The 27,860-nt window shown below is 42.4% G+C and overlaps 1 protein-coding gene across 2 annotated transcripts in view; it reads right to left on the bottom strand.

Moving 5' to 3' along the window:
• LOC116318505 (inositol polyphosphate-5-phosphatase A) overlaps positions 1 to 27,860 on the bottom strand; it is a 147,267-nt gene that overhangs the window by 1,857 nt on the left and 117,550 nt on the right. For both annotated transcript variants that reach the window (XM_031737515.2, XM_039621383.1), the window contains 5 exons: positions 21,995 to 22,087; positions 21,066 to 21,140; positions 14,715 to 14,788; positions 3,194 to 3,305; positions 316 to 384 (listed from right to left, as the gene is read on the bottom strand). In XM_031737515.2, the coding sequence (XP_031593375.1) occupies positions 316 to 384; positions 3,194 to 3,305; positions 14,715 to 14,788; positions 21,066 to 21,140; positions 21,995 to 22,087 (423 nt within the window). The remainder of the gene's footprint in view (positions 1 to 315; positions 385 to 3,193; positions 3,306 to 14,714; positions 14,789 to 21,065; positions 21,141 to 21,994; positions 22,088 to 27,860) is intronic.

The following is a 27,860-nucleotide window of genomic DNA, read 5'->3' as shown; positions in this document are numbered from 1 at the left end:
CCTTTTTAAAAATTAAACAAAAGCATTGTAACTCTTTCACTCTCTTCTTTAAAGCATGAATTGAAAAGAAAGCTATTACTCATATGTAAACAGGATTTTATCAACTAAATAGTTCAAGTTAATCAGTCACATTAACCCGAAAAAGGAAGAAAACTTCAAAATGCAAAGTATTGAAGTAAAATATTTGTACAAACTGAAGTAGAATATTTTTAACACACTGGTTTTACACTGCAGACACACAGATCACAGCTTCTCCAGAGCAGCACATTCAACACATCACAGAACAATCGCACACAGTGAGTGAGGTTGTGTTACCTTGTGGTCCCCCATGCAGACATTGGGCCCAATGTTGTCATAGACTATAGACTTCTCTTCATTTTCAGGCTGCAGAGACACAAAATCAAACGTGGTGTGATCTAAATGTTGGGGTCGCGCTTACACAGGACAATCATTACATGTTAGTGTCGTGGTATTGATATGAAATGGAGCAGCTTCATTAGACACAATTAGGAGGATCATGTAGCTGGTTTCAAAATAAAAGTCAGCTGGAAAAGTAAAATAGGCAACCTCTGGACAAAACAGTTTCAACAGTAAATTTCAACTGAGGAGCTTCTCTCCTACACATTAGGACACCATAACTAAGCTTACACCCGTCATCTAAGTTCCACGTGTGCTGGAAAAAAGGACAAAGAAAAACCTCCCTTAGAAGATGCCTGACTACAGTCCTCAGTTTCTGAAGTGCAGACAGATAAAGGAAGAGTCTTCCTTCATGAGTTATTAAAAATTTGTAAAAGTTTATCAGGTCCCACAGGGGCTGTTTTACACAATCGACACATGATTAAAAATGTTGTGTTTGTTTAGGTGCCAGAAAAATCTTAATAATATCAGCACTGCTGTCGTTCACTAACAGAGAGACACTTAGTCATTCAGCTTGAGAAATGCTGAAAATATTAGGGAGTGATGTGATGTTAAAAAGCCCACATTTGAATATGAATAATGCAGAGTCTGTTGGAAAAGGGACACAATTCTGCTGTGATCTGATCAGTCGCTTTAGAGCTGGTTTTGGTTGCATGGAGGTAAACAGATCCGTTTTTTTTAATTTACCAGCATTGGGTGGACAGAATAGAAAGCCTTGGCTAATTAAGATATGCTGCCTCCTCCAGAACCCCCAAAATATTAGACGTGGCCCCCAGAAGGCGAGTAGGCAGGCTACCCAATGAGTTCTCAGATTGAATGGGACGTAATGAAGACAAATTTTAAATAAATGCTCAATATAACTACTAAGTAAATTAGGGGATGTTAAATACTTTATGCTTAGTTCAGGCACAGCTATTAGTAACATTAAGCTAATTTACAGGCACAAAAATGAATCACAGCAGGCAAAGAAAACGAAGAAAAAAACCTAATTGTAACCCGACGTCCTTTTTCGACGCCGGACTTCTTCCTTCCGATTATAGTTACCCCGATTCCCAGAGAGCAGCGGCACTGAGCCGTGGCTGAACGCACCTCGAGCTTTGAGTTTTAACTTTAAACTCGCGTGAAGAAAAATGAAAAGCAGGAGCAATTTACAAAGTGGACATTTGCCTCACGGCCTAATACACTCTCAGTGTAATCTAAGTGCTTATCTGAGAGAATCGCGTTTCAATATCACTGCCTGCACACAAAGAAGCTCCGAGCCACTCGCACATGAATCCGCAGACTGGAGTATAAATCACACTTGTCTGGTTGAACTAAAGACTTTTTAAACAGCCACCAGCCCCCACTTACACACACACACACACACAGAGGTTGGTGTGTGCCACCGGTTGTGATGTGGCGAGCTGCACTGACACTTTAGAAGAAAGAGACAGAGAGCCTGAGAAAGAACCATAAAGCCAAATCCAAATTAACTTCAGACCAATCCTGCAGCGGAGCCGGGTCAGCACGCCGTGTGCCTACACCTCACTACCTTTCCTAGCGGGCCACACGCTGCCTCCTCTCTATTTGTCTGGCAGCTGGCTCCTGTGCCGCTGCTTCCCGCAGCCTGAGATACATTCATCAAACACACACTTGATAATTTACAAAGGCAGCATAAAATTGTGGATTTTCGGGCTGCATAATCTTTAGACAGATAAACAAATTACCCGGGGCCCTCCGGCAGAGAGGGAGTGCTCGCTCGGCTAAACATTCATTACCGCCGCTCCCGGAGCCGGTGCCGCGCCGCACAGCCAGCGGGCAACCTTTGGCGTGTTAGGGCTCGGCAAGCAGAAAATAACATGATGGCAAGTTAACCGACCGTGCCATGATAGATGACGCCGCACGCCGGGCTGTTTACGGGCCCATGTCTCAACAATCTGTAATGCTCGGAGCCAGAGAGTGTGCGCTCAGTGAATCATCAGCCAATCTGCGAACACACTAACTGTTCCACTCTGTCCCTGCATTACAAATAATTAACCGGTGCTTGAGGGGAAGAAAAGCAAACAGCGAACCAGCTGTTTGGGCGCGTGGATCCCCTCTTATATAATTCTGACACTTTAAGTGGGTAAAAACAAACTGCATGCTACCATATTTTAAGTCTCTGTAGTCTCTGTAATTTACAATCTATGGTAACACAGCGATGGGAGTTATTGTTCTGCAGGGTCCTTGTGATGCTTCACTCAGTAAAGAATAAAGATCAGGAAGGAATTTTCTCATTTGTTGTGGACAAAAGAAGAAAAGAAGCCAAACTTCCTGAGTAACCCCCCCACTGTGGACTGGTACTGTACAATACACTGCTGCATCTCTTTCACACACATTAACAGATGAAAGCCCGTGTGTTCCAGCGCTCAAAAGGCTCAGGCCTCTAAAGACAAAGCTGGGTGTTATTGGCTGAGATTCCAGAGGTGGCAGATTGGCTGGCGTTAATAATGGGATGGATCTGAAGCCGAACAGGGACTGGCAGGCTTCAGCTCTGCGAGTAAAAAGACAGATCTGCTGCTCAATGAGGAAGACGGGACCCACTGGAACTCCAGTGTTTGGATATATATACTGTCTGGGTGGACCCATGGCTTATCATTGCTAATTAATATTTACAGACACCTCATCCTTCCATCTGTGAAGTGCCAAAGGAGAGGAGGGGCATGCAGATCAAGGATGATGGAGATGTAGGAGTAGAGTGAGGCATTAATAAAGCTGAGGGGAGAGTGGTGACGTTTGAGTAGAAATAAAGGCTCACCTTTAGCAACATGTCTCTGGCAGAGGGAGACATCAGGATTCGGTCACACCAGGCAGGGCATCTGGTATTCATGTACTGCTTCCCCTGACTGCTGTCTTCACTGTACGGATAACTAAAGAAACATACAAGCAGAGTGATCTGTAGAAATGGCAAACATTCATTAATGCATATTTAGAAGGTGTTTTTGATAACTGTGCCGCTTTGGCATTCAAGCAACACATGCATATATTGTTTAGCATTAACGGTGCCTTTGCAAGTTCCCCATGTTATGTGCACTTATGCTTGCTTCCCCTCATCACAGATGCTTCTAAACCTCACAGGTTGGATGGTCCCTCTAATCTGTAACCCGAGGTTAAATCATGCATTAGAAATGCAGTATTTTTGGCTGTTGTTTATATATTTTTTTACATCTTAAAGATAAAATGTCTCTAGACTGCTTTTTTTTAAAATAGCATAACATGTATAAATTCATTGTTTTTTTAAGCTTTTCACATCTCCTGTGCTATTTTAAAACGCATTACTGGCATCAAATTAATAACAATAACAATTCTCCATCAAGACATGATGTGTCGCAACATTAGTTAAATCCAGGGAATGTGAATGATTTGCCATCGTATTCTGCATTTGACTACATTTTATACAGGGTAACTGTGTCGTATTTTATTTTATAGAAAAGTGTTGCACAAAAAAAGCCAACAAGGAAAGCAATAAATATGATTCGTGTGAATCAACAGGGCTTGGAGGAGTAATAAATATGAGATGTTATCTCACAGACAGAGATCAAAATGTTTTCCCAAGAAAACAGGAGGTCCATTAGTATGACCAATCATCTGAGTAATCTCTTGAATCAACACACATGGATGGCTCAATCAAAGCAATCTTTCTCTGCCAACTGTAGGGCTTGTGTGTGTGTGTGTGTGTGTGTGTGTGTGTGTGTGTGTGTGTGTGTGTGTGTGTGTGTGTGTGTGTGTGTGTGTGTGTGTGTTTGAGCGAGAGAGAGGGGAAAATGAAAAGAAAGAATGAGCGTGGGGGAGATTCAGTTGCCCATATGTATAGCTACATCCCTACACGGTCATCAAAAACAGATTAGGTGCTGCAGCAAATGGCTAAGAGAGATTGTATCTTGGAACAGCAGGGAACAATCGCATGATTTAAGTGGCGGCAGGGCTCGGAATGGGTGGGGAACCATTGAGCTGATACAGATTTACATTGTTGAGAATTCAATTTGCCCCTTCGGCTCATCAAACTGCTTCAGATTTACACACCACCAATCCAATTTGTTTGTCGGCGCTCATCAGGATGTAGCGCCTGGCTTACATACTGTAATACCAATCCAATTTGCTCCTTCAGTGCTATACGTGCTAACTGTAGCATAATAGAAAATAGCCCTTCTCTGAGGATGGTGATACCCTAATGATAAAATAAACACACACACACACACACACACACACACACACACACACCAGGCTTTCAATTCATCACACTTGCCAAGCTCTGATAGCTTAATTGGACTTTGTGCTGGGGCAGAAAACGTATTTGGTTGTGGTTTCTTTCAATGTTTGTTCATTCAAATCATCACATGGGTTCATGCTGCTGCACTTACAGCTGTTACCACTACTGAAAGAGCTGCTAGCGTTACACCAGTTCCAATATAAATAATTTAGTTTCGACTTCACCTGATCCAGACAGTGCATTTTGGATGGGACTCCAAGTAGTTTTTTTGTTTCACTATTATGGAAAAAGTAAATAAATAAAATATAATAATGCTGATTTTAAAGTTGCATTTGCCAAGCTGTGGTAAAACTGTCAAGAGCGCAACACAAACCAGAAATGGAGACCATCTGCCTTCAAAGTAAAAGCTGCACCTTTTTAATTAGTTCATTTTAATATATAAGCTTCAGGTTTGTGTTGCACTTTTTAAAGTTTCACTATCACTCAGTGGTTATTTAGCAACTTGCAGACATGTTGACATCTTGCATGCAAACCATTGAAATCTGCTAGCGATCAAAGTAATCACAAGAAGGCTTTTAGTGCAGCACTCTCTTTGCAGCCATTCTCACTCATCAACACCTAGTAACCTCCTGCAACCCCCTCACCAACCGGCTGGGGGATACGCTCTAGTGACTGGAGGTTGGCAGTAGGTCGCCAGTAGTCTCTGTGTGTGACTGAGGCCTAATGAAAAAGAAACTCAAAGGGGCAAAGTAAATGACAGCAAGTGAACGTGAATCAGATAGCTGATTAATTTAAGATACACAGGTATTGCAATGTATTGTAAAAACTTTGCAATGTAGTGCAAAGTACTGCAGAATTGCTGCCCATGATACCTCTATTAAAATAAAATAGAATTCATCCAGGAAACTCCAGGAATATCATAACCAAATGTGCAGTTTTAGAAAGGAGAAATAAAAACAGTGACTATGGTGTTACACAAAAGTGTGCGAAAGGGACTGGTCAGGACCTTAATGTCTGTACGAAACTTAGTTAACATGTATTTTCACAATTTACGTCTGCATCAAAAGTGTGACCCAACCGACCACTATTACCATCCTGAATGAGGTGCTGTTGCAGACCACTACATTTTAAATAACAATGACAACTGACAGAAATTCTTTAAACACAAAAAAATGGATCAAAATATTAGTTATGATATGAGGATAAAGAAAGCTTGAAAACACATTGTGCTGATATAAACAGTGAAATTATCCAAATATAGAGTTTTTAGATCAAGCTGGAGGATGCTAATGATCGAGTATGTGAAGGTTACTCCCTCCTCTTGTTGACGGTCTGGATCAGCTATCTGGTTTTTATTTTTCCATGTATGTTTTTAATGGATTGTGTTTCACTGTTTTTATAGTTTATTGCTGACTGTTTGCCATATGCTATAGAATTCTTTATATAGTATTTCCAACACCCGGTTCATTGACTCGATTGATTTATTGATAGCTACATTGTTCTGTTCATATTTAGTTTTGTTTCCCAACATCAGGCTAGTGAAAATACATGAAAAATGAGCGCTGTTAAGAAAGTTACTCATTAATTGGATTGCATTAGTTTTATTGGAGATTAGTCAGTGAAACATGTTTGGGGGGTTTGTTTCTCTATCGTGACGGTTATATTGCAGTTATTAATTTGCCATGTGTTTCCATCATAAAATGAGGAAGGTGCACATTAACATTACACTATCCACTATAGACATGATGAAAAATGATGAAATAACATTGATTATATTTTTTACTCTGATACATTTATTACTTTAACCAGCAGCTGTATACATGATCAGAAACAGAATACCAGCAATAGACCGACTGTTTATTAGAAATGATAAAAGTGTGTTTGGGTGTCTTTGTGCAGGAGGTTAATCTTGGGGCGTGAAGTGGGGTCATCTGACACACACACACACACACACACACACACACACACACGGAGCTCCCCCACCAGGTGTACAAACAGACCTGCAGAGAGCTACTTAAAGAAGTTCCCAGCCTCCAATTAGCATTAATAGCCCTTAAACCATAGGGGAAATGCATAGGGGTTTTGGTATGCTAATCAAAGGGCTAAAGAAGTGATCCAGGGATAAAAGAGAGCATGAAGAATAGGATGAGTGAAACAGAGATAGACAGGGAGGCAGAAGAGAGGGGATAAAGACGGATCAGTCAGAAAGAGGCAAAGTGAGGGTGGAAAAGAGCAAAGTCTTCAAAGAGCTTGGAGAGCTGCTCGACTTCAGGGTGGCCTGAATGCTGCAGCTTCATGAGGGACGGCTGCCGGCCTTAAACAGCCTGTGAACAATCAGCCTATCAGGGACTCTGTTATAGCTTTATTGACTAACAAGCTTGGGGTCATTTTGGTGTTAAAGAGATTGAGAGAAAATCAAGTTTTCCCCCTTACCTCCTTCAAACAATGAACTCCCTCTTGATAGCAAACTTCCCTGAGCACTTCAACAACAAAAACTATCATTCAGTTATTTCTGACGACAGCCGGACGTTGGAAAAACTCATTAAAAATACTCCACAGTGGCCATCAAAGGGCCATTCTCTGGCCCGGTGTGAGCAGGTTTTGGGCTGTTCCCCTTTCCGTTTCACCACACCCTCCACTGGCTCCAACAGAGATAACAAGTCTTAATGCAACGGCAAACAGTCGAACGGCGCGCTGGGGCCGATGTGATTAATGTGTCCGATTAGCGAGCTCACAAAGTTATCGGGGAAGGTAAACGGTCCGAGAGGGTGTGTGGGCTGGAGGCCGCCAACTCATATCCCACCCTTATTGGCCCCAGCAAGACTAATTACACTAATTAATGAACTAAACTGATAAGTCCAACAACTGGGAAGGGGGGGTACACTTTAAGGATTCCACACATTCGCACACTAAAGATTCAAAATGAACATGGGCACTGCTTTACCAACTGTTCTTTGGGCTAATACTGTTAGACAACAGATAAAATGGAAAATTGGAAAATTCAAACATGAAGGACCTCTAGTCAGGTCAAAACTTTATCGAATGTACAGTCAGCTGTTGACAGTCAGATAAAATGGCTGACACAAACAGGATTTACTTGGCTTGGCTGCCCATGTAAACATCGGCCACTTGTGAATATTTCGAAACTCTTTTCACAATTTTTCATCACTTCAAAGAGAACGACTTCATCTTTCATCGGTTAACTAATAAACAGTCTCTAAGTTCAAAAGTGGTGCTGCACACTTGCACGTCTTCACTCCCGGTGAACACTGATGCTAACAGACCCAAATCTGCTATTTTGCTAGTTTCAGATTACTTGTAAGCACCAGAGATAAACTGATTTTGTGCTATTCACAGTCTATGGAGCTCATATTCAGTATGCAATGATCACAGTTTGCTTAATACTGAAACAATAATAAATCTAATCAAAATAATAAATTGTGACAAAAATGAGTAATTAATTATCTTTAAACTCTACGTCCAAAAGCCATAAGGCTTACTAACTGTCCATGTTTTGGGTATATAGTGGGTTTACATTAAATGTAATAACAATAAAATTTAAAAAAAACAAACTTACATGACCTGATGTTGCAAGTACACTTTTTTCTAACACTGTTTTTAACAACTACCCTCTAATCATTAGTATAGTCAAAGCTCAAATGGCCTGTGTAATATAACGCACATACTATATTATACACACTATCAAACGTAAACACTGTCACTGAAAAAGTGAGGAAGAAAAGGTCTTTGATAGCTTGACTGATAAAGGACTCTAAAGACCAATACTGATATCTGGTGATTTAAAAATCTGAAATATCTCTTTCAGTCACACCAAACTCAAACAGATTTCATTACCATTTGTTATGTATGAATGTGTATGAGTCATTATTAAGATAACATGACAATGCAGTTTAAAAATAATCTGGTTTTATTGTACGAGTTCTGCCTGACTCTGCTCGGGTCAGCTGGTTGTTGTTGTGTGTGGCTCTAAAGACATCTTTAGGAATGCCACAAAAATTACACAGCTTCTAACGGGTTTACCTTTTAATTTTCATTTACCTGCTATTATAAATGCCAACACCCATCGGCAAATGGCTAATATCAGCCAATTCATCAGTCAGGCCCTATTCTAAGAAATCTTCTCTCACTTGTGTAAAGTTGAGGTGAGAACACAGTTTCCCTGCTCGTTAACACGCTCTCCTGTGTTGCTGACCACTTTACAGATGATGCATGTGCAAACGGTCGCATATCGAGACCCTCTAGCAGTCATCGAGAGCTCATTCATTCACGCTTGGGTTGGGGTTTAATGTTTGACTTTGCTGCTGGCACATTACTCACATGTGTTGTGGCTGGTGTCAGCTTGTTTGTCTTGCAACAGTAAATGCTGGAGAGGTGAACACCGGCCCTACCTACAGTGTCAATCAGCCTCTCCCAGCAGAGGGAGAGGCAGCAGTGACACACATTACTGTATTATACAAGCTACTACACACGCTTTATTTGTACAACGCTGAACTGTTACATCTTTTTCAAACATTACGACAATTAACCAAGCTCTAGTTATCATTTTAAATCATCTTAAAGAAAAATATTGTCTGTAAAATTGAGGTTGTAGGCAGCTTTAACAACCTGTTTTGCCTGGAGCAGACACTCCGTGATTGTTCCCAGGCCAGACTTCCTTGTCTCATTTTCTTCTCTCCACATAAAAAGCTATTGCTCTTCATAATGACAAATAAGTGACAGGACAAACAGTGCACTATTCACTTACTCAGTATTTGATGAGGGCAATATAAATTTGAGAATACAGGTAGGGCAGGAAGTCAGAGATAAGAGTCATGATATCAGCGACCTGAGGTCACGAACACTAAAGAGCTTTGCAGAATGCTGGAGTGGCCGCTGTCGAGCTGGGATTGGCTAAAAAAAAGTCTGAAACTGCGGGCTTCGAACGACTCGCTGCCTCTACAGCTATGTTTGTTTGCCGTTGTCAGGGGAGGCCTGGCAAAACACAACACACACATACACACGCAGAAATTCAAAAAGATCAGCCAAACGCTATCAATAAAGCTGAATGTTTGTTCGGTTTGTAGAGCTGGGAGGCTCGCAGGCACAACATTGGCATAGTGCAGTACAAACAGAGCGAAATGCCATCAGTAGCTCATGGCTCACAGCCTGCCGGGGCTCGGCTATGACAAGTTGTGCCTTTAGCTGTTCTAAATGAAGACAAGAAGACACAGATGGCATCCATTTAATCCTCTCTGTGTAAGATTGTTTTTAACAAAGGTCTCTTCTCAGTAGCATCGTCTCAGACAAGAGGCAGCGATACATGACAGCGGACAATCTTCGGCTATTATCGCCACAGTGGCCCCTCATCGTTTGCGATGGCTCTCTAGTAGTTAGAATGATGGATGCGCTGCTGGTTGTAAAACAATGTTCCTGTTCAGCAGATCAGCGTGTAACGCCGGATCCTGTGGCAGGGCTCGGGCAACGTGAGCAGCACACTTACGGCGGCTCGGGGGCAACGCTTTAACCAAACACTGGCGCTAAACTGCATGTGTGGTGCTCTTCACATGCGGTCACGTGGGGCTGCTCCTCTATAGCATGGCTGTTCACAGAGCAGGGAACAACAAGACTCCTTCATATATGAAGCAAACAGAAGGGCTATAGGACTAATGCATGCACAATTAAATTCACATGCAGAGGGTGAGATCATTCGTGCAGGCTTTCAGGGAGCAGGGGTTTAGAGTGAAGAGAGCTGTCCACAGAACAAGGACGGTTACTGTATGCAGAAGAGACATCTGTGTGTGAGCGCTTCCTATGAGCTCAAAACAAGTCTCCAGAAATTCTCCACTGCTCTGACAATTCACTCATGCTCTTATTAGCAGTTATTGAAGAACTGGCAGGTAGCCATTTGTGTCACTTGACTAAAATCTTCTCTCATCTGAAGGGCAAAGCCATTCTGCCTGGCATCAGCTTTCCAACCACCTCCCAACCTTCCTCTTTCAGGACCATGTGAATGTTGTCGAGTTTCCCAGCAGGCAAGTCACTTTTTTGGCTTGTCCTCTCAGCCCTGGAGTTTTAGAAAATAAATGGTAAAGTGCCAGGAGGGCTCCCAGAGTGCTTCCCAAACAGCACAGACGCAACCGTTTACAGGTTTGTGCCTCCTAACAGACATCACTTCCTGACCTCAAGGCCACGCTCTACTCCTCTGCTGCTGTCAGTGTCTAGACTTGACAAACATAAGCACACAAGAGTGGAGCCATCATGTTCCCTCAAAGACCTTCACCCTGCTGTCTTTACACGCACTTAAACAAAGTTCCAGTTGGACAGTGAGAAAGGATCAGCCTGTTCTTTTATATATTTCTTGGGTTATTAGTCTTTTATTGATTCAGTTTATTAATGTGGCTATTACTTCGTAGCGATGGTAGCAGGATTATTCTAGCGATAGCAATGTCAGTTCACTACTGTGACCCAGTTTCACGCAGCTTTTCTTTGGTTCCGTATAAAGTCAAAAAGAGCAAATATCGTTAATGTGTTCATTTCAGGCACTAACGTGTGGTTCAAACCATATGTCCACAGGGGACAGCCAGGATGATAGCTTGAAAGGAGACAAGGTCAAATGTTTTCTTAGAGACCGAACTTTACTGAGGAGGATGGACTAAAACCAAGTATAAGAAAAATAAGGATTATTGTGATGTGTGAATCATTCAAAGCCTCTCTGGGAGAGTCCAAGAATAAAAATATGGTACAAAGTGCTGCATCAGGTTAAAATGTACCTGTTAAATATCAGAATTTGGTAAAACTGGTAATTTTGACTTCAAAATTACAGAAATAATTCTCATCTTTCAGGAACCATTTGAATTTTCTCTCTAGCGCAAAGCTCGTTTAAAGAGTGCTTGTAAAATGGGCCTGCTGCCAGGTCGATGGTTAAAAAAAATTGAGTTAAAGGTTTTAATAATTTAATTGCAGCGCTAAACAGTTTCATCGCAGCAAGAGAAGTATTGTGCTCAAAGATGAGAGACATTAACTAAATTTTAATGCTATGTTTGCCTTCTACGCATGAGGAGAATCCTGTAGGGTTTTAGCAGCTTTAACTACACATCACTGGCATCCAGGTGTCACCTACAGCAAAATATCTCCTCTTTGGCACCTCTCTCTTTCTTTACAAACACATGGAGGAGCAGCCAGTTTTGTTTCTACTCCTGGCTTTTCCACATCTTTCCATCCACCAGCATCCACACCATCTTCTTGCTCTGAAATCACTCATGATTTGTCCAGTGATAGAGTTGTGCCGCTGGTCTGATGTCACTCAAAATCTCCCTCAAAGCCCATTCTAGGTAACCACGTTACAGGCAGAATACATTCTCCCTCTGCTCCCTCACCGTCCACTGCATTTCTTCCAGAAGCTGGGCTCCCGATTCAATTTTTGCATCGATCTCGTGCAAAAAGAACAGCAAAGAAATCAGATCAGAGGAGTACTAAAAGCTTTCCCCCCAAATCAATCAAAATACATGAATAAGTTACTGGTGCCTTAGTATGTTTTAGGGCATATTACCTTAGTTATGCCATTTCAAATATGAAATCAAAACTACCGTAATCTATAGCAAAACTTCACATTATTTTCATTACCGGCCATGCTGCAGCCAGTGCAAAGATAATGGCTTAATGGCTGGTTGCAAGTCTCATATATTATGCCTGATGGAAAAACTGTGTCTAAATAAATGAATGGTTTCTGATTAATAGACTCATCTTTTCTCTCTCAGATCACTGGATAGGAAAACTGCTAAGCATACATGCATTCCTGTGTGTGACTGTGCGAGTTGTCCTGCAGCCTGTCGGTGCACAGCAGCCGACTGGCTCCAGGTCCAACTGTGGCGAGGCCCGGGCAAATTCCTCACCCGGGTGCCCGAGTACTTAGACGTGTCACGGCCAACTTTGATGGATGACTCCTTGAAGGTAAAGAGATATGCATTTTACTGCTCGAAGCCTCCACAGCGATGCAGAGGGGAAGAATTCACGTGTGCACACAGTCACCAACATTGTGCCACTTACAGTGCGCATCACGGCCTTTTGTTAGCCAACGCTTAGTTCACTCTTGACAGCATCTCTCATTTTGTGACAAGTTCTTATCCGGCGCTGGACAGCGGACAGAATTAACTTGCAGATTAAATGTTTGTGACTAGTATTGATTTATAGATCTGAACCAAAGTGAGACGTGTGCGTGCATGAGTGTGTGTCGGCGAGGCTGTGTTCTGATGGCCTGCATTAAAAAGAGTAATAACCTCACAGATGGTGAGGGGCCGGTCCGGAGCAGGCTATGTGATGGAGAACAATCGTTGGGGCTTGATTGCTCAAGGAACACAAGGCAGACCTGACAGGGGGAGGGGTACCAGTATCTATCTATCTATATAGATAGATAGATGTGAGTGTGTGTGTGGATGTGAAGGAGAAAAACTGCAGGAGGGGGTTGTTTAAGTTTAACTAGGCCACTGCTACCCATTACATGACTGACAATGATGTGGTTTGTCGCACACACAGAGTAGATCAAATCAAATTTCATATGCTGCTCCCGGCTTTCATATATTTGATTCATCATCACCTCAAGTATGTGGAAATCATTTGTATTCGTTCACAGCAGCACATTCATTCCTCCCTGTGGAGAGATGATTCAGTATTATATGGATAGGTGCAAAAGTCAGGCAGTGTAAAAGGACAATAAATCCTACTGTCACTTATGCAAAGTGATGTAAATGGGGTCCCTGATTAAGACACAGAGTCATTTAAAAAACAGGGACTGGCAGAACCTTGACACACATACTCAGTCTCCAGCTCTCACTTTTACACATGTATGCACGAGCACAGACACACACACACACACACACACACGGTTCCATGTATCTCGAGACCTCTCTCTCTCACACACACACTCACACACACGCTAAAATCCCCAGCCGCCCTCCGCCTGCCACCAGAGCAGTTTATCAAGTAATTATTGTTTGATTACAGCGTTTCATTATCTGCGCTGATTGAGTCACAACCGACGGCAAAGGTCAAGCGCCATTAACGCGCTGCTCCCGAAACATATTTCCGCGCCGTCCGCGTGTTTGCCCTCCCTCTCCTCTGAAAGGGCTAATTGCAAATGCATTTGTTTGAGGAAGAGGAGAGGAGAGCACCCGCTCCAATCTCCCCCAAGTCCCAGTGAGACGGAATTATCAATGCTGTCCATACTGTTCGTACAGCGACACACACACACACACACACACACACACACACACACACACACACACACACACAGATGTACCAGCAGAGACACATGGGAGCAGTTTGGAAGCATACGCAATCAGACTTAACAACTGATACCAATCAAACACACATCCAACAGCTTTCATTAAACCGTTTTGGACAATAAGCGCGTGATTGGCTACTTATAATTTTACATATTAATAACGAGTCTTTAAGGCGCATATCCGAGCAGCATAATCGCTGCATTTATTGAAATGTAAGAACTTAAACCTCAGGATTCGCTCTTTTAGCACTTTTCTTTTTTGCTTGTGAAGTTTGGAATTTTTTCAGATACGCTGAAGGATAAAATCGCTACCTCTTTATTTTGATCATTTTTCTTTTAAATCTCAAACAAACCAGGTAAAACCTCTAAGACATTTTTAGCACATTAAAAAAAGGATATTTTGGAGGTTTTCACAGTCTAGTAAGCTTTTACTTCGTCTGTTTATTTATAACCAGTTCTTTGAGTCCTGATTTTTTCAAGAAGCTCTGAATGATAATGAGATAAGAATTTATCTGAAAGTGGAAGTTAGATCGAAATAACTTCCTCTGTGCTGCTGACGAACCAAGGGCTATTTTATTGTCACTTCTCAACAGGTCATTTAGACCCAGTTACAATTATAGTAGCATTTAATTACAGTTTTTGGTTAGCGTCCAGGGTTTACCATACACTCACTCAATGTGCTGGATAAAGAGCCACATAACCTGTGTGGCTCTACAAGGGTAGATCTCTGTATTTTAAATACAAATGCATCAATCAAACCATTGTGTAATACATGTAATGGCTCCATACCTTGGCGGGAAACCGATCTCTTGTTCATGCAGACGTTCTTTGAACACTGACAGCTCATTATCAAACTCTAAAAGCTGTGGAAAGCAAAAGAAAAAGAAAAAAAGAAGAAGAGGAAGAGAGAGGCGTCAATAAAACATCAAGCACATATACCATTTCAGTTATTTTCTCACTGATGGGGTGTTAATCAAAAAGCTGCTCACAAAAATATACACATAGATATATTATCATATATTATCACAAAAACTGACCAGAGCAAAGTTTAAACTTCAGTTTTGTTTTCATTAAAATATGGACAGCTTTATCCAACAAACAGACACATGACAAGACATCATGTATCTCTTTGTATTGACTGTAATTTGATTTCTGATAATGACGGAACCCTACTACTGCTGAAGGAAAGTATGGGGGTTTCTTCCTGTTAAAAGGGAGTTTTTCCTCCCCACTTTTTCCAAGTGCTTGCTCATACGGGGTCATCTATTTGTTGGAGTTTTTACTTTACCTCTTTACCTTATAAGATAAAGCACCTTGAGGTGGCTGTCGTGATTCTGTGCTATATAAATAAAACTGAACTGAACTGAATTGAATTGAATAAGCCAGAGGGGAGATGTGGACAAGGTAGCAGATCAGATTCAAATCATATTAAAAATGCGACAAATTCTTTGTCAAATGCGAGATTTACAGTATATACAGAATGAGGCTCACATCTTTGGCCTTATTCAATGAAGTCCACACACCCCATACTGGCAGATATCGACAGCAGCTGACCAGTGTGTGTGTGTGTGTGTGTGTGTGTGTGCGTGCGTGTGTTACTAGCCCTTTCCTACAGGGGTGGGGGGGTATATCTTTCCACACTGACAGTGCATCCACACACTCTTCATCAATCATGTCTCCTCACCCAGCTGTACTCACTCACTAGAGTGTACACACACACTTCCCCCAATTTCCCCCCTTTCACAAAGCCCATAAATCATTAGTGAAAAGTGCAATTAGCGGCTCCTTGTACACATTAATTATCTGCGAGATGAACAGGTAGCTAGGGCACCTGCATGACTGCCTTCCTGAGAGACTGACAGCGACGTTTCCCAGCAACACCCTCCCAGAGGACCGCTCTCGAGTCCCGCCCTTTCCTTTCAAACAGGAAGACGTGGAGACGGAGGCGAGTTGTGTTTGTTTAGTAGTAAATTAGGCTATTGTACATGTTTCAAACACCATGCTACAATTATGGCCCGATGAAGACATCACCCGCAACAGTATGAGTCTGACAGCTTAACATTAATGACATTACGTTGGTGTATTACATGCAGCAATATGTTGATGGCTACAAATATCCAAATATTACCCGTGAGCACCACGTCATCGCTGTTATTTGGAAGGACGTCCTCGCAAAGTGGAGACGGTGTCATGTCGGCATTATGATATTAGAAGAAGGTAACTGCTGTTCTCCGTGTGCGCTGACATATTTATACGTGCGTGTATAACCGTCTACGTATTGTCTTCACATCAACGCCGAGTACGCATTTACACAAAAAATAAATAAATAAGCCCGTCGGTGTGTTCCTTCACGATGATGCTCTGCAGTGTTTGTGTGATTACGTGTCAGTGGTGTAGAACAGTGGCCATTACTTGAGGCAGAGGGGGCCTCGCAGACAGAGTCTCAGCGGTTCAGGAGGGCAGATGTGCTGCATTCATCAAACTCACACTGCCGGGGTCACAGGAGAGACTCACACACTGTGGATGAGGGATGGCAGAGCAGGGGATGCAACCCCACGCTCCACTGTACACAACCATCTCACCATCCAGCCACTGATGGCTTCTTTCAGTGCTGGTTTTTCACATCTGACCAACACGGGGCTCTTCAGGCTGATCGAAAGCATTAATACTAATTGAGAGATTAAAAAAGATGTTGTAAAGATAAGTGAACGGATGTATATTTAGCATTACAGTCTCATACTGGTGTAACAGAGAGCGTTGGAATAATCAATCACTGTTTTGAAGCCTTTGTATGAGTGTTATATAAGGTGGGTCGTTAGTATAAGCCTCCAATGAATTTAGCATATCTTGTATCAATCAACAGTTTTACCAGTCCCGCTGGTATTTGTTTCAGTGTCTTCCCTCAAAGTTGAGAGTAGTTTAACTCCGTAGCCTTAAACTAGCGTTTAGACGCTAATATTTATTATAACTGATCTCTATTGACCACATAGTTATATATATAGTGCCAAATAACAACAACAGTCACCTCAAGGTGCTTTATATTATAAGACAAACACCCAACAGAAAGAAAACCCAAATAATCAGATGACTATGGGAAGGAAAAACTCCCTTTTAGCAGGAAGAAACCTCCTGCAGAACCAGGCTCAGGGAGACATCTGCCATGACCAGTTAGGGGTGAGGGTGTCTGTTTCCTGAATCCAAACTGGAAGCTGGTTCCAGGGAAGAGAAACTTGGAAGTTAAAGGCTCTCTCTGCCCTTTTACTGTCCTAAACCCAACAAGTAAGTCAGCAGTCTGAGAGTGCAGTGCTCTATTGGGATGATACGTTACTATAAGGTTTTTAAGACAAGACGTGGCCTGATTATTCAAGACCTTGGATGTGAACTGTGAATGTGTGACTGAGAGGCACACTATTGAAAAGAAAAAAAAAGAAAATATGCACACAACATATAATTCCCATATTTTTTCCCTTTAAGGCTATTTTGCTTCCTCTGTTAAACATCTTGTATTTCAGAAAGTTTTGTGTATTGCTGTTATTGCAGGAAACATATAGTGACAGTATTGTGAGTTATAGTGTGAAGTATCTGTGCATTCACAGGTGTGATAATGTTTGAGGTAAAGCAGCTCAGACTGATAGAGTGTGACAGTTTAAATAACAGGGGATAAGCAACATATGGCTGTGTGTATTCAAGTAGTGTGTGTGTGTTTGTGTGCCTTAAGTGAATGTTGAGTAATTCACCCAGGTGAATGGAAAACCCTGCAGTCACAAATTTCACACTACATTTCATCCCAGGTCAATTAAGCAGAATGCTCTGGTGCTCTCTTAGGTCAGTGCTTTAAAAAAAGAAGCAGAAGAAGAAGAAAAAAAACCCCATCTTATATCAGTTCAAGGCCTCGTGACATTATAAAGCCAGCAGTAGTTTGTCAACCAGAAATGACCTTGTGGGAGTTGTGGAGGAGGTGGCGTGAGATGATGCCACTCGGGCAATACTGAGGAGGGGAAAACGATGAAGAAGTGTCTGGATAAAAACTACCTTGTCATGGGCTCAAATTTCTGACTGTGCTTGGATGATCGGCACGCTCCTAAATCAGACTGGCGGTGATAGCTAAGAGGCGGGAAGCCGAGAGGGGTACAAAGAGGGGGAAAGGGCATCTTGGGCCTCCGAGTGTCCCTCTCAGCATGCTGCCCGCTCATCCACCAACTGTAATTGTGCTTTGATTTACGCATCGTCAAATATCCCCTGTGACAACACCTGCTGCTGTTAAAACTCATCAATAAATGTTGGGGTGAAAGGTCATTTAATTTGATTTTTACACCTCACACTTGGCTTTCATTGCAGGGGCAGTATTTTCCCCGCTTTTTTATGGGATCTTCATTATTTTGTGCAGAAAACCGATAAACCGTCAGTGACGCTGGGCGGGGATGGCTGATTGGGAGCTGAGATGGGCCGACCAAGGCTGGATTTAACGTCACAATTATTCTGATAAAAAAAAAAAAAAAAAACGCAAAAACTTCAACGGCAGCTTTTGCGCACTGTCCCTTAGAGCCATATATTCTGATAAGCCTAAGTAAGCCGTCAATACTTTCCTAAAGCGTTCAGAAGAGAGGCGAGTTAAATTAAAAGAAATACTCATTGTAGCATCAATTTATATAAAGGTCAGATTTCATTTAGCATGGCTTCTGTATTGCCACTTAAGAGCTCTGACAGGTGAAATATGAAAGAACTTCGGGCTGAGGCAGCGTTTGTTCTTTAGTTTTTTTTTTTTATGTCCCTCTCATGTTAAAAACGTCTCCGGGCTTTTGAGTAATGCTGAAGGCTACGCTGCCAGCATGACAAGGAGAGGCACGCCAGACAGAAAGGTTCATCACTTGCTAAAGCTAGTACACAAACGCACCCTCCTCTCCTCTCCTGGCCCCCCCCCCAATCTGCCGACACACGCTGATAAAGTTACAATAAAGAGATACTGAAACAAAATCAATGGGGATGGAGGAGGGAGACTTGCCCTGTGTGTGTTTGTGTGTGTTTGTGCGCGTCTTCCAGGAAAGGCAGAAACTGCGCTGATCTCCACATGCACGAGCGCGCACACCATGGATGCTTGCACAGCCTCACAAACACACACACACACGCACCACGCTCCTCCCATCTTTCCACCGGAGCAAGGCCCCATGGTGCCCCTTGACGCCATGAGCGCCCAGAAAATTTAATCTTCCCAAATACTCATCAGGGCTCTCCATCGTCCTGCCGTGACAGCGCCGGGGATAATTAATTATACAATTTCGATGGGAATATCGACTAAACAAACCTATTAATCATAGCAAAAGTCAATAGGCATGGACACATTCAATCATGTCCCGGCCAATGATTACTCCTCTCAAAATACAATAATTATTTTCAAGAGCTGCCTCGAATTAAATTTCTGTCAAGCTGGTACAAGTCTTGCAGTTGATGAAGGATGCAATGGATTTTTTTTTTTTCTTTCCCCCCCTTCCCCAGTGGAGGAGTGTAAGGAGGGACATTTATCCTTTTGGAAAGGTAGTTTGTTTTATAAGGATCATAACACGGTGTGTTTAACTAGACCATGACCATCAGATTATCTCTGATGCCCCCATTATGTCATCCATCTTGTCTGGCTTGGTGAGGAGGCAGAGAGAGAGAGGGAGAGAGGGAGGAAGGGAGAAGGAAATGAAGGTGAAGGGAGGGTGGGGTACCTCAGCCTCCTCACAGCTACTGTTTCACTGTTAGGGGACATTTCTGCTGGTCGGATTCAATCATGCTTTACTGGACAGCATGCAAACAGACATCCACATCGACTTTCCTTACTGAAGACTCGCAGTCTTCTAAATCTCACCTTTACTTTATAACCCAGAATGTTTATTTTCTAGTTTCTGGATTTTAACATGCATTTACAGTAAAAACACAGTCATGTATGAATAATTAATATCGCTTAATTTGTGGGGAACATCATGTAGCTTAAAATAAGTCCTTAATATGATAAACTTTATCTCAAAGACAAAAGAAGAAAAGCAGTAGTAAAAGGAAGAAAAAAAGGGAGGACACGTGTTTTGGAGGCACTGAGCTTGCTTGAAGCCAAACGAATGTCACATAAAAGATAATGCTGAACTCAGTAAATTTTGGAAGTTAAGGAAAGTAACTGAAAATCCTTTTTTTCCACAATTCCAATTCCAAAATATGCCAGCTTACTTTGGACCATCTGTTTGGCTGCATTAGGCCACTCTAAACAATTGAAAATATTCAGTGGCTTCATTTAATTTATTGACACGCAAACACGGCTAATGGAAAATCAAGTGGGCACTTTTTTTCAGCTCAGTGAGATGCACATCACATGACTTATAAACACACAGAGTAGGAAAATCAACATTATCAAGCGGCATATGAATAGACCCCAGATGGCCCAAGAAAATCAATGTAATTACATGGATTTTAAAATATATATATTTCTCATTGTGACAAGAGACGTGTACAAAATCATACAACTTCACTTAAAAATGCATGTTACAATTGAATTAGCAGTAATAACAAGCTCACATTAAACCACACTGTCCTTGTGATACAAACCCAGTGCAGGTTCATAAATGATAACGCTGATTTATTACCCAAAACTTTAACTTAACAAGGTTAATAAACTCTGCGGCTTCACTGCCAATTCTGCTGTGTGTGTGTGTGTGTGTGTCATTCATGTGTTTTTAACAAGGTCCAACTTTGAACTACTTAATGTAATATACAACCATATAAAAGTGAAAGTGCGTTCTCTGCTGTTTTTCTTCTGCAGACACTGAACACGTCTCGTCTGCACTGAGTTATGCTTAAAAGTTATTCCCTACATTTGGCCTCTCGAGTGTGACAAAGAGTGTTTGTTTGTTAGGCATGTGAGGGAATCTGCACCACTCAGGTCAGCAGCTGCAACCTAATTATTTGAACCTTTCTGTGCTACTGTGCAGACATGAGGAGTCATTTTGAACTTATTCTTTTGCTTTGTCGATTTCACCGTCAGTCAATGGCGGCCATTATACAGTGGAAAAGGAATGTATATGACAGTTGATCAAGGAAATTAAACTCATAATAAATAAGGGGAGAGGTGAGAAAGTAGATGATTATATAAAAGTTAAAGGAGTGACTTACTGAGGTCCCATTGTCTTCCCGGAAAACTTCCTGGTTGACATAATTAAAAAGCTTCTTTTCAATTTGAAGAATAACCTGAATCAGTGGAAAGAGAGAAATTGCACTCTGATTAATAGCAATACTAATGTGAACTGCACTCAGTAATTAGAGAACTAATGAACAGCATTGAGCTGCAGCAGCAGACAGCAATGTTATCTCTACACGTGTCTCATTGAGGCTTTACATTGAGCTTGGCACCTCGGGGTCAGGTGTATCAAAGCAGAAAATAAGCAGTATTTTGAAGTTTCATTACACAGGTCAAAACCTACAATTTTCAACATTAAATATGGTATTCGAATATTGTCATTTACTTACTAACAAAAGGATTAGACCTATATTAATATCTTAATATGAGTGGGATAATAGCAATGAAGTCTGACCCACTGACCAACAGTGAGCAGTCTCACAGTCTTGACCTTTAAAAGAGCAAACACTGTAATGTATTGGCTATGATTACATTTAATCCTTATCTTATACCTGCTTCCAACAGTAGACTGTATATAAATGATGGACACCGTTAACAACTTGGTGTTTTAGAACAGGATGTGATGAGTGAGAAACACAATCACAAGGTAGGCTCGCCCTAAACCATAACCTGCCATGAAACCATGAACATCATGTCATATTAGTAAAACTTTAAACTAAAGATGAGACCATAAACTCATCAGGACAGTGTCTACGTAGTTCATCGACAGAGTTTCATACAATCTGACTTTGTGCAAACGGAGGTGTCGCCCCTGTGGGTGGAAGGATTGGACCAGCCTACATTGGGTTAGTCAGTGAATACACAGTTCTACCAAAGGACTGTATTTGTTTTTTGTTTTGGGTTTTTTTGTAAGCGTTGATGAAATGTTGCACATGAAATGTTGCTTCAAAGCAGAAGAACTCACCTTTCGGTCATTATCAGTTTCTTGAAATACTAGCTTGTGAATTTCATTGTTGTCGGTTCTGATTGTCTGCATGGTGGCATCAGAGCAGAGTTTCTGGACATAAGAAAGCAACAGCATAGAGGATTAATTGGAATGTTTATTTAAAAAAACATTTGATGTTACTAACATGCAAACCATCTGATTTAATTTCTAGTTACTGGCATGTTCATATACAGTATACACTAGTTTCTCAGTATACCTCAACACGTGCGTTAAACACTGTGGTGTATTTGAATGACTTTTAAAGAGCCAACCCACAAACTACCACCTCACTGTCCCCTCTCTTTATCTGGGTCTATGTACTGACCCCATGGACTGTGTGCATGGTTAAATTCTTCTTTGTGGACTCTCTTAACAATTAGTTAAACATTCGGCCATCTGTGTTTGAAGACAGTTGAATGAGGAAATCCCTTAGCCAGTGGTTCCCATACCACACAGCAGAGAGCCAGTGACCTGATTGAAATTCAAAGCACAGATTTGATAATCGGGTCAAGCCAATATAGCGAGCAGAAAAAGGCCCTTTAGACCGAAATGTCACAAATCAGTCCTGCTTCGGCCATGAAGAAATGGCACACCAGATTAGAACAAACACCATGCCCTGAGAGAAAGTGGAACAACTCCTCGAGCCCCCCTTCTACCGCCTCAGCCCCATTCCTTCATGCTTACCCCCACTCCCCCAAAAGCAACTTTCTAAAGCCCTAACAAATCGCTCCATCTTTCACTCATTTAGGCCTTCCAAATGCAGGGTCAATATGGTCCCCTGGCAGCCAAATGCTAATGCGCTTAAGTGTGCTTAAGCAGCTTTGTGCAATGAATAGGCCAAAGAAGGAGCTAGTGAGAAGGGCAAGAGATACTTTCCCTGTCAAAAAGTCATTGTAGCCACAGCTAGCACAGACAATTGAAGAAAGTCATTTGGGGGTGTTTGATTACTGCTAAATGTGACAGTACTGTAATATAATACATAACTGATTTTTAAAAAAAAAATAATTTTAAGATATCATCAGCAAAAACTCTTAGAAATCTTCAAGAAGATTGTGAGATGTGGTGAATTTCACATTTTTTAAATTAGGGCTATTAAAAGCACCCTAACGTTTTTGGGTTTCTACAAACATCGGAGTCCAGTAATTCTTCCAAGTGGGTGCCCTTCTGTTGCCTTGCTTTGCAAATCCAAAAATCAGTCAAGCAGAAATCCCTGGGCACTTCACAGTTACGACCGAAGCCAGAAGCTTACACTGCTCGCTGGCACAATAACCATCAATATTTAAAGGACAGAAATAGCCACTCCATTCATGTCCAAATGATTTCAATAATCCGTTAAGCGATACTTGAATTGCCGGCACAGTTAAATGTATGTAGATATGGACAGACAGAAGATGATACATATAGGTTTCGGCTAGGAGAAGAACAGAATGATGTAATTCTCAGTGCGATAACTGGTCCACAGGTTTTGTATTCTTGTAGGTCTATAGTGTGTGCCAAGAGTGTCACTGCTGGGAGGGTTCAATTAGAAAAAAAGACAATTAGCTAATGCTTTTTCTGGTGGGAAAAAATGTCTTTTACCAGAATGATTACACTTTAGCTACCTGAAGAAATGAAACCACTTTAACTTAAAGCAAACAAATGAGTCCAGATGCAGACTTTGTATTTAGCCCGTTGGAATAATAACAGGTATTTTACACGAATAACAACCGGTGCAGACGGACCTTAAGGTGTCCCAGCTCTGGACATCTGCGCATGTTAACAATCGATCCATTCCTATGTTTAACGACTGAATAATCATTGCCGTTGGTGGTGGTTGATTGCACTCGATTGATCACAGCTCCCCTACTGTCATCTTCAGCGTCAAACATCCCACTCATTTAAGACGCGCCCGCTCATCCCAGTGGCTCTGTCATAAGATCCACACACCAGACACTGAGATGGAGAAAATGAGAACCCCATGCTGTCACTTAAGGCTATATCAGTGTGGTGCTGTGTCTTTCCCACTGCCAGCAGAGCCCAGGTGCTTGGGCAGAATCTTCGAACAGATATCTCCCTTCAAAGCTGCAGCTTCCTAAGCACATTAAATGTAGAAACGGCCTCACTGACCATCCTAAATGACATTACCATAATTCATGTGGCTGCAATTGGCTTCTCATTTGATATATGCCAATTAGTCAGTGGGAGGAAGAAGAAGTCAGGCAAAGGGAAAATCTTAACAGACAGCTGTCAGTGTACAACGCTGTAGTCCAAAGGACAGTGTGGATGTCTTCACTGCTGTGGCCTCTTTAACAGATCCTGCAAAGTGACTTGGCATTGCGTCTCTGCATTATGGGTCACAGGTCAGCACTGTGTGTTTGTCCAGAGCCAGAGGGGCCGGGTGGGGGTGGGGGGCTGGGATGAGAGGCTGCGGAGGAAGGTGCTGGCTTTGTGCATCAATGGAGGATAATCTCATGACTGTCGAAGGAGGAAGCGGCTGCTTAAAGGAGCTCTCTATTCCAGCTGCTCTCCTTAGAAGAGAGGTTAAAGCAATCTGTCCCACTTCAAAGACCGAAGACGCACACACACACACAGACACACACACTAACATTCAAGCCTTCTGTGTTTGGTGCTGCCAACAGATGGACATGATCAACCATGCCCAACTTAAACACTAAGAAACCCTCTCAGGGCAGCATAGCAGTCTTAACAATGCGCACAGGTTTGTTTCACAAGTCAACATTTAGAAGAGGAAAAAGGCTAATGGGAAGCACAAACAGAAGGGAGCATTCAATGAAAATCACACCGCTCAGGTTTAAAAGACAAACAAGATTTCAGAGATTAAACACAATAAAAGTATCTCTTGATTTTTTTTAACATTATCTTTATGTTTTACCTTTTTATTGCTACAAACAAAATAGATAAAATTGATTTCATATTTAAGCCATGTAGTTTATTATATGCTTTTGCTTCATGCAACCCCCACAGAAGCCCAGTGATCATTAAAGAAAGTATGAGAGCGTGCGCAGAAAGAGACAAGAGGATGAGTGGACAATGAGCTAAGTATTCATTCTTCATTACTAGAGGCAGGGGACGGGGGCTCCCCTCTGTGTCAGCGGGAGCACTGGCATTGTCAGAATGCACCATTATTTTCTCGCTGCCACGCAAAGCCGAGCTGCCAGCTGAGTTAAGGTGTGCCAGCCGGGGTGGCAGGTTCAGCGCGAATTGCTCGGCACTCCGATCGCTTTTATTCCACTCGCCGCCGTTCATCACGCTCATCCTGCGCGCGCGATTGCGACATCTGCACGAACGAGGGGAGAAGGGGGCATCCAAAGTAGCCGACAACAAATTCGGCCTCCTGCTTTCCTGCCAGCTATTACACAGGAGAGCCAGTAAATCAGCTGTGACCCCTCCCCACCTCATCTGACTGGACACAAGCCAGAGTTATCCACTCCGCTCTCCCTGTGACTGGCTAATTTAATGTCTCCAAACACAGTGGATTCATCACTGACACACACACACACACACATATATACAGCGGTAAGGGGATTCGGCATGAAAGCAAAGTTAGTCTGTGTGACCCACTTGGTCGGCGGCTGACCCCAGTAAACCTGGCCTGTGTCCTCCCCTGACACCAAGTGAGACACACAGAACTCTCACTCCTTTCCATGAACTCAGTGAGCAGCGGTGAGAGCTGATGTTGATGGCCGATGGCAGTGTGTGCGTTGTAGGAGGTCCTCTAACCTGCCACGCCCTTGCTAAAAAAAAAAAAAAAAAAAAAAAAAAAAAAGGGAGCTTGGTAAGAGGTAAGAGGGCGTGCGAGGTAGTGATAATGTGCCCTATTTATCTTGTGCATTATAACATCTGGGAAACTTCTCTAAAAACAATGGCACAATGAGGGCTGCCATTCTGGCTTTACCTTCAGAAACCCACCAAAAGCATTTGTCCCCCTGGAATGGATAATGGACAGGCCACAAATCATTCCGGACAACAGGACGGAGGGGTGTGTGAGAGAGAAACTCAATGTATGTGTATGTTTTGTGTGTTTGTGTGTGTGTGTGTATGTGTGTGTTCACCCCTGGTATTTAACTTCTCTGCTGGCCCATTCTGCAGGGCCCCGCAGGACAAATTGCCCTGCATGGTTGTCTTTGAGAGGCAGTGCAGCGCGCAGAGAAAGGGACAGGGCTGAAACACAAGGAACAGGCCTATAAAAATTCATCACTTTGACCCCTGTGACCTCCAACTACTGGGTTTTTTTCCCCTCTTTTTACTCACGCATACACACACAGATGCACGAGCACGCACTTGGCCACCCACCCAAGCTTGGAGCTGAGGGCAGTTATTCAGAAATCATCTATTTGGGTTAAGTTTTTAAAGAGAAACGGACAGTTGCTTCGACAAGTCGGCTCGAGCTGCAGAAACGCACTAAGCCTCGTGATCTCTCGGTCTCTTTCTCTCGCACATGCACACTTGCTGCTGACACAATAGCCGCAGAAAAGCTTTCTACACAGGAAAAGGCCACCAGATGCTTCATTGTGACTGTGTCTCTGTGTAAAGTAGTGGCAGTAAAAGGAGGCTGGGCTCTCTAGAGCCATATTAGTCCCAGTAAGAGGAGGACATTGTCTCAGGCCCGGACTCTTGACACATTACTGCCACCTGTACAAAGAAAACCTAATGAGAGATTTAATCTGAGAAACCTCCCCTGCCACTTTTAGTCAGCACTTTGAAACCAACCGCGGCAGATGTCTGCAAGACTGTTTAACGTACCGGCTTCTCTTAACCTCTCAATAAAGCCGTGCATGCTTAAATTGCTCAATAGCCATTCATTTGAATGTTGTTAGCTGCACTTGTTACGGTTCCCAAAAAAAAGGCAGCTTTGTGATGTGAAGGAGTAGCCGGCAGCACCACGGCCATTCACGACTTCTTCTTAACACCTCGGACCTAGAGACGGCATTTATCCTGTTAATGAGAAAACAAATTCACATCCAACCGTGAAGCAATCATTGTAGCGCATTAAAATATAGGCGGCAGCAGCACTATTGATAGAGTATAAACACTTACTAAGCACCTGAAAACATTGCTCTCTCATTTAATTTACCTGCTCCTGCAGCAGCTCTAAACCGCAGGAATCAATTAAAGGAAACAGACAGCGAGGCGATTTGTCGTTGCCGAGTCAATTAGGGAATATAGAAGGCCCAATCAGTGATTGGTGATTAGTGACGGTCCAATAAGCATACAGAGTATGTTGAGTTCATTACTCTGGTATTCGATAAAATCAGGTCCTAACAATTAATGAGAGTCTAATTCTGTACTCTTGGAAAGAGGCCGGAGCATGGTTAGCACTGTAAACGAGACGCACTGCAATCATAGAGACTCTTTCACAACTTTTGAAGAATCAAAATAAACACAGATTTCATCAAATGTTAAAAACACATCTTCATACGTGTAACAAATGAGTTTTTCTTTTTCTGCGAGAGCTTTGATGGCTTTTTCAGTCAGGCGGGCAGGCAGGTGACCAGCTTCTGTCCTACTGGTAGGACCCCAGTAAACCCTCATCACACACAAAGAACGCAGACTCATTTGAAGCACCACCCGTTAATTTGTTTGCACCATTTCATCTAAATGATGTGCTTGTCCACCAGGGTGAGAGAGAGAGAGAGGGAGAGGTGTAATTCAGCAAAGGAAAGGGGAAAAGGGAAGGTAACAGAGGAGGAGGCGGAGGGGTCTTGACATCCCCCACCACAGGGCGCTAGGCAACCATCTAGTGGGTGGGCTTTGTGATACATTTTACCAATTTTTCATGCCCATCCCTCTTGATGTGACCCCACTCAGGGCCTTTTATATCAGTGACAGCTCTGCGCAGGAAAAC

Source organism: Oreochromis aureus, linkage group 13 (genome assembly GCF_013358895.1).
Source record: "Oreochromis aureus strain Israel breed Guangdong linkage group 13, ZZ_aureus, whole genome shotgun sequence".
Classification (NCBI taxonomy): Eukaryota; Metazoa; Chordata; class Actinopteri; order Cichliformes; family Cichlidae; genus Oreochromis; species Oreochromis aureus.
The sequence above is the reverse complement of the archived record's forward strand: the minus strand, read 5'-3'. Positions and strand labels throughout refer to the sequence as shown.